Source organism: Balaenoptera ricei, chromosome 17 (assembly GCF_028023285.1).
Source record: "Balaenoptera ricei isolate mBalRic1 chromosome 17, mBalRic1.hap2, whole genome shotgun sequence".
Lineage (NCBI taxonomy): Eukaryota > Metazoa > Chordata > Mammalia > Artiodactyla > Balaenopteridae > Balaenoptera > Balaenoptera ricei.
The window spans coordinates 44,701,963-44,717,921 of NC_082655.1; the positions used below are offsets into that span (position 1 = coordinate 44,701,963).

The 15,959-nt window shown below is 37.3% G+C and overlaps 1 protein-coding gene across 1 annotated transcript; it reads right to left on the bottom strand.

Moving 5' to 3' along the window:
* Positions 1-330: 330 nt before the first annotated feature.
* On the bottom strand, positions 331-681 carry LOC132351796 (large ribosomal subunit protein uL15-like). The gene has a single exon (XM_059901799.1). The coding sequence runs from the start codon at positions 664-666 to the stop codon at positions 331-333; it is 336 nt and encodes a 111-aa protein (XP_059757782.1). The 5' UTR covers positions 667-681.
* Positions 682-15,959: the final 15,278 nt, after the last annotated feature.

The window sequence follows — 15,959 nt, forward strand, 5'->3', positions numbered from 1 at the left end:
AGAGCATGACAAGGCAGGAACTAATGGGACTGAATCAGGTATTCTTTGGAAGCTGAGGGAAGTAGCAATAATTTGATCTAATGTTGCAGATGAAAACAGAATCAGATCATAATGGACAAGGATCACTCCAAGAATTTTGAAGTTTATACTGGTTTTGACCCAATATTCCAAAGAATTGTTAATTAGGTCTGCACAGAAATTGGTGGAAAAGTTTGAGATATTAAACGTTCCTTATTTAGTAATTTCTTATTCTTTAGACTAGTGACTTTATTGATTTATATTTTTTGAAAAGCACTTGCTAACATTTAATGAATCTTCCACCATATGGCTTCAAGCTACCAGGACACAAGCCCCACCCACATCCTTAATCTTCTCCTCAGCTCTTCTGCTGAATAATTTGGGCTTCACGATGACAGGCTGCTTTGGGAGCTTCCCCTTCCCCAGAACTTTGTAGTAGCCCGATAGCACCATATAAATGATAGGAGCAGCTCCAGTCTTGTTCTTCGCAGCATTTACCCAAGTCTTCTCACTGACCAAGGTCCATAATTTATCAAGGTTGGCAGTTGGGCAGAAGTTCTGGTTCCTCTTTAAGTGGTAATGCCTCATACCAACTTTCCCAAGGTAGCCTGGATGGTATTTGTCAAAGTTGATCCTGTGGCAATGCATGCCACCAGCATTACCCTGGACTTCCGGGTGCTTCCGGTGTTTGCCAATGTGGCTGTGGCCGTGGCTCACTTGGCCCCTAATAGACTAGAGAATTTAAACAAGTGTTTTGTCTATGAGTTAGTGAAAAAGACTGAGAAGGAAGGAGAGGGAGAAGGTTTAAAAGGGTTTGAAAAGCAGTGTTTCTACAGAGAGCTTGCTCTCTCTTAGGTTTTTTGAGATTTAAGGGATGATCCATGAACTAATATTTATTTTCATTCTACCATATATCAGAGAATGGGCTTGGATTTTCACATGTCAACTCAATGATCCTCACAATCATCCTGCAAAGTAGGAATATTACCTCCATTCTATGGTTGAGGAAACTGAGTATATGAGCTAAGGATCTTGCCACAGGTCACATGGCCATCAATAGCAAAGTCAGATTTTAAACCTATTTCAAGACTCAAGCTCTTTCTAGCTTAAGCTGCTTTCATCTCTTGAGACAGTGTTTTTCAACCCTTTAGGTCAAGACTTAAAGGACCATGGAATCAATTTAGTGGTTCTTAAACAGCATTTGAAAAAAATACGAAGACTAGAATAAAATAAAAAAGAGGGTATCAGAGTGCACTACACATAGTAAGGGTCAACACTGGTTGAAATTCTTGCTTCAGTTAGACATACACATGTATAAACATAAATATTGGTGTGTCCTGAGTTATGATGGGAAATATACTTCTTACAATTGGCTGAGTTTTAAAAAGTTTGAAAAACTCATCTAGTGAAATAAAGATCAGATCACAGCTACTACGTTAACTCATTTCGTATTTCCTCCTATGAAGTTGAATGTTTGTAGGTAACCGACAGGATAGCACACCTCACAGCAAGGGTAGAATAGGAATGAGAAGCAGAAAACTTCATGAGGGCTGAAGGAGGACAGCGGACCTTCATTTCAGTCATGGCAAACTACAAGACTTCTTTAATTTAACCCTTCACCTGCCATATCAAAGGAAGATAGTAGTAATTACTGTTTCAAGGAAAATGTATGTGTGGGTCATTTATTGAGGTGATAAATTGAGGGGGGTTCCCCACCTCCTCCTTCCCACCTCCCTCTGGATTTTTGACCTGTAATGAGAGAGAAAGAGGAATAACATTTGAAATTGAAGCATATATGTATGCTAATATTCATACTTATTGAACACATGAGCTTTTGCAGATTTATTATTTATATTGTATAGAATTATATATAAAATCCAACTAAACTCCGTGTGTGGTATTAAGTTACAATCTGTTTCTCTTTGGAATCCCATTCTGTGTACAAACATTTTCACAAAACATGTGGATTAGTAGTAGGAGTAGATGGTTTAAAAACGTTATGTTAAAGCAACACCTTAAGTCAGCATGTTGAAAGAATGAGAAAATCAAAATAGTACTGTAGTTCCTTTACTGGTGGAAATAAGAGGGGAATCCTAGGATGCGGGGAATATATAGATTTCTCTGTATGTTTACAAATGTCCCAGCAGTTGTTAAGTTCTCCTGGAAGAACCTTAGATACACTAAACTTCTCAATAAATATTATTTTACATTTTAGCAAAGAAACTTAACTACTTACCTAGTAAACAAGGTTTTGAATTTGCCATTTTCCTCTTTTCCCTTTTTATATTCAAATATTAGTGCTAGTGCTGTTTTGAAGAGCCTAGATTTTATTCTGTAGCATATTTAAATTTTATAAGTCTGAATAAATTATTGTAACTAGTTAGTTGTGTTAATTATATTTGGGTTTCTAACTAGTCAGATTTTAGAGGATTAAAAGACAGAAAATTTAATTGCGTAGTGTCAACCATTTCCAAATGCACGATGATACCAATCAGAGTGGACTTAGATATAGTGAAATAAACAATTCTATGTGTGTGTCACTGACACCACAAGGTATTTAAATTTATCTAAACCAACTCTTTCCATAGTGTTGCCTACTATAAATTAATATAGAAAGCCCTTAGGATGCTTGGCCAGTGATATGGAAATTGACACAGTAAACATTTGTCTCCTGTTCTTGGAATTGTGTACACTGCAGATCAGTGGTGTTTAATCATTACCATTTGGCCAATTTTGCTTTTTCAGAACAAAGATAAATAATTATGTATTGGATATGGCAGTCTTGGTGCTTGTTAAACACATAGCTCTTTTAGGCTTATACTGCCCTACCTTGAGTCCCTTGCTCAGGAGGCGAAAGCTATAATTTGTGCAGAGAAAGGGAACTTGTTGTCTCAAATAACTGAGAAGTAAAAAATAGGGTAAATTCAAGCATGGCTGGATTCAGAAACCCACTTATTGGATTTAGTAGCTGGTTTCTATCTGTTGCCCAGATTGGCCATGTTTTGGCTCCATTTTCAGGATCAGTGCGGTCACAGGATGGTAGCAGCTGCGCCAGCCTCACATCTCCTCAAGTCAAAGCCAAACCGAAGGGGGAAATGTCCTTTCTGTTGAAATATCTCTTTCTGGTTATTCAAGTAAAAGTCCTGAGATTAGCTCTGATTTATTCTAACTTGGCTTGAGTTAAGTGCCTATTCCTGGATCAATCTTTGTAGCTAGGGGAATTCAAAGTTCTGATTAGCTGAACTTGGGCCTTATGTTCCATCCCTGGAACCAGGAATTGAGGTTGGATTCAAAGCACATGGATTGAAAGTTGGGAAGGGGTATTGTTTTTAGAATAAAGAGGAGTGGGCTGCTGGAGAACCAAAAATATTCGCAATGCTCAGATCCTTTTTATTTTCTTTAAGCTAATTCAATATTTTTTAAATGAGAATGGGAAATATATGTATATTTATCAGTCTCAATCTAGGGAGAATATATATGGAAGGAACCAGTCACTTACTGACTTTATGATCTTGGGCGGATCAAAATATCTTTGATCCTTGTTCTCCTCAGCAGCAAATGGGGATAATATTGTCTTTCTACTACGTCACAGGTGGTTGTGAAGACCCAAACAGATAATGCTTCTAATAAAAATCATAATATCTAATATTTAATGAGCAGTTTGTCTAGAAATTACATTGTTACATCCTTATAATCATTCTGTACAGTAGATACTACTATAATACTTTTTTTTTATAAAGTGTATGTCTGTATTATTTTAAATTTTTATTTATTTATTTATTTATTTATTTTTGGCTGTGTTGGGTCTTCGTTTCTGTGCGAGGGCTTTCTCTAGTTGCGGCGAACGGGGGCCACTCTTCATCGCAGTGCGCGGGCCTCTCACTATCGCGGCCTCTCTTGTTGAGGAGCACAGGCTCCAGTCGTGCAGGCTCAGCAGTTGTGGCTCACGGGCCTAGATGCTCCGCAGCATGTGGGATCCTCCCAGGGCTCGAACCTGTGTCCCCTGTACCGACAGGCAGATTCTCAACCACTGTGCCACCAGGGAAGCCCCCTATAATACTTAGTTTTAAATGACCTAAGGCTTGTAGAGGTTAAGTAACTTGCCCAGTATCAATCACACGGCAGTTAAATGACTGAGTCAGTACTCATGTCTATCTGGCTACCAAGTTCATGCTAATAGCCACCATGATGCAGATATAGGGGACTGTCATTGGATTCTTCAATTCTAAGATTCACATGTTTTCACATTTCAGCATTTAAAAAAATCAGTTTGTGTCTTACAACTGACGGTAAGAGGACAATCATGACGTAGTAGTTGTTGCCTGCTTATGTGTAAATTGGTTATCGCTAGTCTTACTGTTATTTCAATTGAGTCTGCTGCATGTGTTGAGTTTAAATGCTATACAAATATTAAAATATTACATTATGATTTGGCATTGAAATAGAAATTTATTTAATAGAAAGACACAGAAACAGAGCAATGAAGCCTAAATGTGATACAGTGAAGTAATATCCATCGCCAGAGGAATAGCCAGTTTCACACTTTCTTATAAGGCAATGACCACATGCTTTATGGGATCTTAGAAAGGAAGATCCCCAAAAGTAGAAGCTACCTTATGTTTTCTACTGATATATGTGCTAAAGGATTGCCTGCAAATGACAACATTTACCAAAGCAATAATGAATTTATTTTGCTTATATTTTGCTTTCTATGTAGGAATATGGTGATAAATATCTATGTCCAAGTAAGTCACAAAGATCTCTTTTTTAAAATATAGAACACAATGTTAAGTGACAAGAAGCTTTGTGCCATAGTTTAATTGGCATTGGTCTTCTGTTTTAATGTGTATAAAACATTTGTGTTTCTTACAGTTTATGGAGTCTTAAATTCTATGAAATATGGCATTATTGTACTGTAGAAATAAGAGAAAGGTGTTTTTTGAAACATCTTCATTGGAGTATAATTGCTTTACAATGTTGTGTTAGTTTTTGCTGTATAACAAAGTGAACCAGCTATATGTGTACATATATCCCCATATACACTCCCTCTTGAGCCTCCCTCCCACCCTCCCTATCCCATCCAACTAAGTGGTCACAAAGCACCGAGCTGATCTCCCTGTGCTATGCAGCTGCTTCCCACTAGCTATCTATTTTACATTTGGTAGTATGCATATGTCAGTGTTACTCTATCAATTCATCCCAGCTTACCCTTCTCCCTACCCGTGTCCTCAAGTCCATTCTCTACATCTACATCTTTATTCCTGCCCTGTCCCTAGGTTCGTAAGAACTTTTTTTTTTTTAGATTCCATATATGTATGTTTGCATATGGTATTTGTTTTTCTCTTTGTGACTTACTTCACTCTGTATCAGAGACTCTAGGTCCATCCTCCTCACTACAAATAAATCAATTTCATTTCTTTTTATGGCTGAGTAATATTCCATTGTATATATGTGCCACATCTTCTTTATCCATTCATCAGTCGATGGACACTTAGGTTGCTTCCATGTCCTGGCTATTGTAAATAGTGCTGCAATGAACATTGTGGTACATGTCTCTTTTTGAATTATGGTTTTCTCAGGGTATATGCCCAGTAGTGGGATTGCTGGGTTATATGTAGTTCTATTATTAGTTTTTTAAGGAACCTCCATACTGTTCTCCATAGTGGCTGTATCAATTTATATTCCCACCAACAGTGCAAGAGAGTCCCCTTTTCTCCACACCCTCTCCAGCATTTATTGTTTGTAGATTTTTTGATGATGGCCATTCTGACTGGTGTGAGGTGATACCTCACTGTAGTTTTGATTTGCATTTCTCTAATGATTAGTGATGTTGAGCATCCTTTCATGTGTTTGTTGGCAATCTGTATATCTTCTTTGGAAAAATGTGTGTTTAGGTATTCTGCCCATTTTTGTATTGGGTTGTTTGTTTTTTTGTTATTGAGCTGCATGAGCTGCTTGTATATTTTGGAGATTAATCCTTTGTCAGTTGCTTCATTTGCAAATATTTTCTCCCATTCTGAGGGTTGTCTTTTTATCTTGTTTATGGTTTCCTTTGCTGTGCAAAAGCTTTTAAGTTTCATTAGGTTCCATTTGTTTATTTTTGTTTTTATTTCCATTCCTCTAGGAGGTGGGTCAAAAGGGATCTTGCTGTGATGTATGTCATAGAGTGTTCTGCCTATGTTTTCCTCTAATAGTTTTATAGTGTATGGCCTTACATTTAGGTCTTTAATCCATTTTGTGTTTATTTTTGTATACTGTGTTTGGGAGTGTTCTAATTTCATTCTTTTACATGTAGCTGTCCAGTTTCCCCAGCACCATTTAATAAAGAGCCTGTCTTATCTCCATTGTATATTCTTGCCTCTTTATCAAAGATAAGGTAACCATATATGTGTGGGTTTATCTATGGGCTTTCTATCCTGTTCCATTCATCTCTATTTCTATTTTTGTGCCAGTAGCATACTGTCTTGAATACTGCAGCTTTATAGTATACTCTGAAGTCAGGGAGCCTAATTCTTCCAGCTCCATTTTTCTTTCTCAAGATTGCTTTGGCTATTCAGGGTCTTTTGTGTTTCCATACAAATTGTGAAATTTTTTGTTCTACTTCTGTGAGAATGCAATTGGTAGTTTCATAGGGATTGCAATGAATCTCTAAACTGCTTTGGGTAGTATAGTCATTTTCACAGTGTTGATTCATCCTATCCAAGAACATGGTATATTTCTCAATCTATTAGTATCGTCTTTGATTTCTTTCATCAGTGTCTTATACTTTTCTGCATACAGGTCTTTTGTCTCCTTAGGTAGGTTTATTCCTAGGTATTTTATTCTTTTTATTGCAATGGTAAATGGGAGTGTTTCCTTAAGTTCTCTTTCAGAGTTTTCATCATTACTGTATAAGAATGCAAGAGATTTCTGTGCATTAATTTTGTATCCTGCTACTTTACCAAATTCATTGATTAGCTCTAGTAGATTTCTGGTAGCATCTTTAGGATTCTCTATGTATAGTATCATGTCATCTGCAAACAGTGACAGTTTTACTTCTTCTTTTCCAATTTGGATTCCTTTTATTTCTTTTTCTTCTCTGATTGTTGTGGCTAAAACTGCCAAAACTATGTTGCATAATAGTGGTGAGTGTGGGCAACCTTGTCTTGTTCCTGATCTTAGAGGAAATGGTTTCAGTTTTTCACCATTGAGGATGACGTTGGCTGTGGGTTGGTCATTTATGGCCTTTATTATATTGAGGTAGGTTCCTTCTATGCCTACGTTCTGGAGAGTTTTTTTTTTTTTTTAATTATTTATTTATTTATTTATTTAATTTATTTATGGCTGTGTTGGGTCTTCGTTTCTGTGCGAGGGCCTTCTCCAGTTGCGGCAAGTGGGGGCCACTCTTCATCACAGCGCGCGGGCCTCTCACTATGGCAGCCTCTCTTGTTGCGGAGCACAGGCTCCAGATGCGCAGGCTCAGCAATTGTGGCTCACGGGCCCAGTTGCTCCGCGGCATGTGGGATCTTCCCAGACCGGGGCTCGAACCCGTGTGCCCTGCATTGGCAGGCAGACTCTCAACCACTGCACCACCAGGGAAGCCCTGGAGAGTTTTTTTTTATCATAAATGGGTGTTGAATTTTGTTTAAAGCTTTTTCTGCATCTATTGACATTATCACACGGTTTTTATTCTTCAATTTGTTAATATGGTGTAACACATTGACTGTTTTGCATATATCGAAGAATCCTTGCATTCCTGGGTTAAACCCCACTTTATCATGGTGTTTTATCCTTTTAATGTGCTGTTGGATTCTGTTTGCTAGTATTTTGTTGAGGATTTTTGCATCTATGTTCATCAGTGATATTGGCCTATGGTTTTCGTTTTTTGTGACATCTTTGTCTGGTTTTGGATCAGGGGGATGGTGACCTCATAGAATGAGTTTGGGAGTGTTCCTCTCTCTGCTATATTTTGGAAGAGTTTGAGAAGGATAGGTGTTAGCTCTTCTCTAAATGTTTGATAGAATTTGCCTGTGAAGCCATCTGGTCCTGGGCTTTTGTTTGTTGCAAGATTTTAAATCACAGTTTCAACTTCAGTGCTTGTGATTCTTCTGCTTATATTTTCTATTTCTTCCTGGTTCAGTCTAAGAAGGTTGTGCTTTTCTCAGAATTTGTCTATTTCTTACAGGTTGTTCAATTTATTGGTATATAGTTGCTTGTAGTAATCTCTCATGATCCTTTGTATTTCTGCAGTGTCAGTTGTTACTTCTCTGTTTTCATTTTTAATTCTGTTGATTTCAGTCTTCTCCCTTTTTTTCTTGGTGAGTCTGGGTTATGGTTTATCAATTTTGTTTATCTTCTCAAAGAACCAGCTTTTAGTTTTATTGATATTTGCTATCGTTTCCTTCATTCCTCTTTCACTTACTTCTGATCTGATCTTTATGATATCTTTCCTTCTGCTAACTTTCGGGTTCTTTTTGTTCTTCTTTCTCTGGTTGCTTTAGGTGTAAGGTTAGGTTGTTTATTTGAGATTTTTCTTGTTTCTTGAGGTAGGATTGTACTACTATAAACTTCCCTCTTAGAACTGCTTTTGATGCATCAAATAGGTTTTGGGTCATCATGTTTTCATTGTCATTTGTTTCTAGGTATTTTTTGATATCCTCTTTGATTTCTTCAGTGATCTCTTGGTTATTTAGTAGTGTACTGATTAGCCTCCATTCGTTTGTATTTTTTACAGATTTTTTTTTTCCTGCAATTGATATCTAGTCTCATAGCGTTGTGGTCAGAAAAGATACTTGATATGATTTCAATTTTCTTAAATTTACCAAGGCTTGATTTGTGACCCAAGATATGATCTATCCTGGAGAATGTTCCATGAGCACTTGATAAGAAAGTGCATTCTGTTGTTTTTGGATGAAATGTCCTATAAATATCAATTAAGTCCATGTTTTTTAATGCATCATTTAAAGCTTGTGTTTCCTTATTTATTTTCATTTTGGATGATCTGTCTATTGGTGAAAGTGGAGTGTTAAAGTTCCCTACTATTATTGTGTTTCTGTCAATTTCCCCTTTTATGGCTGTTAGCATTTTCCTTATGTATTGAGGTGCTCCTATGTTGGGTGCATAAATATTTACAATTGTTATATTTTCTTCTTGGATTGATCCCTTGATCATCAAATAGTGCATGTCTTTGTCTCTTGTAATAGACTTTATTTTAAAGTCTATTTTATCTGATATGAGTATTGCTACTACAGCTTTCTTTTGATTTCCATTTGCATGGAATATCTTTTTCCATCTCCTCACTTTCAATCTGTATGTGTCCCTAGGTCTGAAATTGGTCTCTTGTAGACAGCCTATATAGAGTTCTTGTATTTGTATCCATTCAGCCAGTCAATGTCTTTTTGTTGGAGCATTTAATCCATTTACAGTTAAGGTAATTATCGATATATATGTTCCTATTACCATTTTCTTCATTGTTTTGGTTGTAGGGCTTTTCCTTCTCTTGTGTTTCCTGCCTAAAGAAATTGCTTTAGCATTTGTTATAAAGCTGGTTTGGTGGTGCTGAATTCTGTTAGCTTTTGCTTGTCTGTAAAGTTTTTAATTTCTCCGTGAATCTGAATGAGATCCTTGCTGGGTAAAGTAATCTTGGTTGTAGGTTTTTCCCTTTCATCTCTTTAAATATGCCCTGCAACTCCCTTCTAGCTTGCAGAGTTTCTGCTGAAAGATCAGCTGTTAACCTTACGGTGATCCCCTTGTATGTTATTTGTTGCTTTTTCCTTGCTGCTTTTAATATTTTTTGTTTGTTATTAATTTTTGATTGTTTGATTAATATGTGTCTTTGCATATTCCTCCTTGGATTTATCCTGTATAGGACTGTCTGCGCTTCCTGGACTTGATTTACTATTTCCTTTCCCATATTAGGGAAGTTTTCAACTATAATCTCTTCAAATATTTTCTCAGACCTTCTCTTTTTCTGTTTTTCTTCTGGGACCCCTATAATTTGAATATTGGTGTGTTTGATGTTGTCCTAGAAGTCTCTGAGACTGTCCTCAAGTCTTTTCATCTTTTTTCTTTATTCTGCTCTGCTGTAGTTGTTTCCACCATTTTATCTTTCAGGTCACTTATCCGTTCTTCTGCCTCAGTTATTCTGCTATTGATTACTTCTAGAGAACTTTTAATTTCATTTATTTGTTGTTCATCATTGTTTGTTTGTTCTTTTGCTCTTCTAGGTCCTTGTTAAACAAACTTTTGTATTTTATCCATTCTATTTCTATGATTTTGGATCATCTTTACTATCATTATTCTGAATTCTTTTTCAGGTGGACTGCTTATTTCATCTTCATTTGTTTGGTGGGTTTTTACCTTGCTCCTTCATCTACTGCATATTTCTCTGTCTTGTCACCTTGTTTAACTTATTGTGTTTGGGGTCTCCTTTCTGCAATCTGCTGGTTCATATTTCCTGCTGTTTTTTGTTTCTGCCCCCAATGCGTGAGGTTGGTTCAGTGGCTTGTGTAGGCTTCCTGGTGGAGGGGCTGGTGCCTGTGTTCTGGTGGGTGGGACTGGATATTTTCTTTCTAGTGTGCATGACTGCGTCCGGTGGTGTGTTTTGAGGTGTCTTTGAACTTATTATAATTTTAGGCAGCCTCTCTGCTAATGGGTGGGGTTGTATTCCTGTCTTGCTAGTTGTTTGGCATGGGATGTCCAACACTGGAGCTTGCGGGCCATTGGAGCTGGGTCTTAGCATTGAGATGGAGATGTCTGGGAGAGTCCTCAGCAATTGATATTACTTGGGGCCGGGAGGTCTCTGGTGGTCCAATGCCCTGAACTCGGCTCTCCCATCTCAGAGTCTCAGGCCTGACACCAGGCTGGAACACCAAGACCCTGTCAGCCACACAGCTCAGAAGAAAAGGGAAAAAAGAAAGAAAAAATATAAATAATAAAAAAATTATTAAAATAAAAAAATTTTAAAAAACAATAATAATAAAAAAGAAGAGAGAAACCAAATGAATAAACGAATCCACTTAAGATAACAAGTGCTAAAAAGTATACTAAGAGAAACATAAAAATCTGAAACAAATCAGTCACAGATAGCAAACCCCAAGTGTACAGTTGCTCGTAAAGTCCACCGCCTCTGTTTTGGGATGATTTGTTGTCTATTCAGGTATTCCACAGATGCAAGGTACATCAAGTTGACTGTGGGAATTTAATCTGCTCCTTCTGAGGCTGCATGGAGAAATTTCCCTTTCTCTTCTTTGTTCGCACAGCTCCTGGGATTCAGCTTTGGCTTTGGCCCCATCTCTGCATGTAGGTCACCCTCAGGCATCTGTTTCTGCCCAGACAGGATGGGGTTAAAGCAGGGCTGATTAGGAGGCTCTTGCTCATTCACGCCAGTGTGAGGGAGGGGTATGGTAGTTATAATTGGAATATGGAGTAAGCCTGCTGTGGCAGAGGCCAACGTGATGTCGCAACAGCCCGAGGAGCACCATGTGTTCTCCCAGGGAACTTGTCCCTGGATTATGGGACCCTGGCAGTGGAATTCTGTGCAGGTTCCTGGTGTGTGTGTGTGTGTGTGTGTGTGCATGGATAGTGACCTGTGCTTGCACACAGGATTCTTGGTGTCTGCAGCAGCAGCATGAGCATTTCATGCCCATCTCTGGGGTCTGAGCTGATAGCTGTGGCTCACGCCCATCTCTGGAGCTCATTTAGGTGGTGCTCTGCCTTCTGTGGGCAGACAGGGAAGGAATCCCCTCTCCTTGTGCACCCTGAAGCAATGGTCTCTTGCCTCTTAGGCAGGTCCAGACTTTTTCCTGGACTCCCTCCTGGCTAGCTGTGCACACTGGCCCCCTTCAGGCTGTGTTCACACAGCCAACTCTAGTCTTCTCCCTGAGGTCTGACCTCCAAAGCCCAAGCGTCAGCTCCCAGCCCCCACCCACCCTGGTGGGTGAGCAGACAAGCATCTCAGGCTGGTGAATGCTGGTTGGCACTGATCCTCTGCATGAGAATCTCTCCGCTTTTCCCTCTGCACCCCTGTTGCTGCTTTCTCCTCCATGGCTCCAAAGTTTCACCCTGACCACTCCCTGTCTCCACCAGTGAAGGGGCTTCCTAGTGTGTGGAAACGTTTCCTCCTTCACAGCTCCCTCCCAGAGGTGCAGGTCCCGTCCCTATTCTTTTGTCTCTGTTTTTTCTTTTTTTTTTTGCCCTACCCAGTTACATGGGGGAGTTTATTGCCTTTTGGGAAGTCTGAGGTCTTCTGCTTGTGTTCAGTAGGTGTTCTGTAAGAGTTGTTCCACATGTAGATGTATTTTTGATGTATCTGTGGGGAGGAAGGTGATCTCCATGTCTTATTCCTCTGCCATCTTGAAGGTCCCCAAGAGAAAGTTTTATATTTTGAGTTTTTCTTACAGATCTGTAGTAGATCAACCATTTTCAGGATCTTTAATATAAAAATTAAACCATTAATTCTAAAAGCTAAAGCATTGGAGATTTATTAAAAAATTCAGAAAAATTATAAGTACTTAAATTTTCATTTAACAAATTATAAAATTGGCTAAAAAAATAGAAACAGGAACAGATTTCTGGCCAGGTAATTACTCAACCTACTCTTTCTTTAGCACATACTAGACAAATATGGGTATATGGGCCTCAAAGTATTTTGAAATTAATTCTTAGTTTGGGACTCAAGATTGCTATTAATCAGTTCTACTTTTATTTTTGTATAAAATAGGGAGTTTTTAAAAATATTCTGTATCATCCATAACTATGATTTCATAGGGAAGAAAGAGGGATTAGTTGAAATCCAGGAGGGCTTATTTCTTACCATTAATGATTCTCCTTCCTCCAAAGAATTGAATCGTAAGATACTAAACCTTTTCCCACAAAACAATTATTACAGAGAAAGGGTATCCATTCTCAATATGTTTGAAGCATTTACTTAAAAACCCCGTTTTGATCAACTTTTATTGAACTGCAGAATTTCTGCAGTTATTAAACTGCAGAAGTTCACAGGAACCTCTTATTCAGAGGCTGTGAAGTCACTGAATGAAATAAAATCAAATTTGGCCTGGTATTGCATGGAAATCTCATTAGCAGAGGCTGGGCTGTTTTCCTTGGGATTGAACCTACTTAGCACTGTTTATTGATGATCTCCTAGGTCTCAATAGGTTCAATAATAACAGAATCTTTTTACACTAATTTATGCTGAAAAATACAATATATTTTCTTTTCTAGGAAAATGTCAATATGAGTAAATTTGATTTGATTTTTATCCCTGGGACTTTACAGATTGCCATTTTAGTCTTGAGTTCCTCAAACCATGCAGTTTTGCAAATAAGTAACAATGAATATGTTCTTAGAAATTATTACTGTTACTACTACCAGTACTACCTAAACTTCGTCTAATACTTTGCAATTTATAGTATCACTTCACATGTATTATCACGCTAAATTCTTCCATGTTTATTGTAGAATACCTATAGAATTCAATATGTAAAATATCATATTTTGTCTCATGTACTCGTTTCCATATACTGACCTCAATCTTTCCTATTACAAAGGGAGGTGTGTGCTTTACTTGGTAGAAACCTCCAAAGATTATGCAGTGTGTCTGTCGAACAATTTTCCAGTTAGTCATGATAGGTAATCTCCCTAGTATTACAAAGTCTTGATACAATGTTTGAGAGTAAGGGTTGGGAATTTGTGGCACACTGAAAAATGGTGTGAAGTATAAAGCACTGAAAAGGAAGTCGATTAATGCATTGAAAGATTAAAAGGAAAACAAAAAGGAGAAAACATGCTCTCACAACACTTCAGAAAGTGTCAATTTTGTTAGTTGAAATTATTAGTTATCTAGCTTTTTTTTTTTTTTTATTTAAATGTTCTGTCATGGAGACACAATCTCACCTTAGTCCATGACTTTGGTGTTGGGACATGGATTTGGGATTCTGGGATTTTGCTTGTATTTATCAAATAAAAAAATATTATCTTAAAAATGCAGTCTTTCAGGAGCTGAGCTTTTTATTTTAAATGGAATTTTCCTTATTTGTTTTATTACATGTATATATTTATGATTTTTATCAAGATGATGAAAAGAAGTATTTAAATTTTAATTCTTAGGATAGACTAGATACACTACTTCCGGTTAAGGCCATGTTCATACAAATCAGCGTTCCTGGCAAGCTTCAGTAAGCCAAGGCCCCTCAGAGTGAACCAGCAGGAGGAAAAGATAGGTTGAGAGGCAGTGAGCAGAAGCTCATATTGCACATGTTTAATTTCAATAATTAGGCATAGTGTTAATAGAAACATTCATTTGAAGCAAAGGCTGGTTATTTGCACAAACAGAGGAAATATGTGGTGCTGTAGTTTTGCTATGAAGACTACAAAATTAAGCAAGAAATACTCAGCTCAATATAAATTTAAAAACATGTTTTCAAAGAGAATTAGAAATAGAACTTGGGAACTACACCTCAAAATGCCTAATAGATTTTATTTCAGAACAGTGTCCTTAACGTAGTTAGTTCTATTTTCTTTTAAAAGCTTAATTGAAATATAATTAGTATACTATACAATTCATTCTTTGAATGTAAAATTCAGCACCTTTCAGTATATTCACAGTTGTGCATACATCACCATATTAGAACATATTCATTGCCTAAAAAGAAACCCTGGACCCCTTAGCTACCACTCTCTAATCCTCCCATACTCCTAACAACCCTAGGCAACCTCTAATTTATTTTCTGCTTCTATAGATTTTCCAATTCTGTACATTTTATATAAATGGAATTGTACAATACGTGGTCCTTTAACAGTGATTATTTAACTTAGTCTAAGGTTTTCAAGTTTCAACCATGTTGTAGCATATATCAATAATTTATTTTTATTGATGAATAATGTTCTGTTGTAGAGGTATACTGCATTCATTAGTTGATAGACAATTGGGTTGTTTCCACCTTTTCACTATTATGAAGAATGCTGCTAAGAACACTTGAGTACAAGTTTTTGTGTGCACATATATTTTAATTTCTCTTGGGTGTATACATAGGAGTGGAATTGCTGGATCATATAGTAACTCTATGCTTAACCTTTTTAAGGAACAGCCAGACTGTTTCCCAAAGTCGCTGCAACATTTTACATTCCCATCAGCAATGCTTAAGTGTTCCAATTTCTCCATATCCTCTCTGGTACTTATTATTTTCTCTCTGTGTGTTGTGTGTGTGTATGTGTGTGTGTGTAATGATAGCCATCCTAGTGGCTGTGAGGTGGTATCTCCTTGTGGTTTTCATCTTTATTTCCATGTTGCTTAATTACACTATCTTAGACATTTGTATATCTTCTTTGGAGAGCTATCTATTCAGATCCTTTGCCTATTTTTAATTGGGTTGTCTTTTTATTATTGAGTTTTATAGCTCTTTATATAGTCTAGATACAAATCCCTTATCAGATTTATGATTTGCAAAAAGTTTCTCCTGTGAGTTGTCTTTTCATTTTTTAAAATTTTATTGCAGTATAATTGCTTTACAATGTTGTGTTTTAGTTTCTGCAATACAATGAAGTGAATCAGCTATATGTATACATATATCTCTTTCCTCTTAGACCTCCCTCCCCCACCATCCTACCCATCTAGGTCATCAGAGAGCACTGAACTGAGCTCCCTGTGCTATACAGCAGGTTCCCACTAGCTATCTATTTTACACATGGTAGTGTATTTTTGTCAAACCTAATCTCTCAATTCATCCCACGCTCCCCTTTCCCTACTGTGTCCACACGTCCATTCTCTATGTCTGCATTTCTATTCCTGCCCTACAAATAGTTTCATCTGTACCATTTTTCTAGATTCCACATATATGCGTTAATATATGATATTTAGACTCTACGTCCATCTCTACAAATGACCCAATTTCATTTCCTTTTATGATCTCCCTGTGTTACACAATTGCTTCCCACTAGCTATTTTACATTTGGTAGTGTAT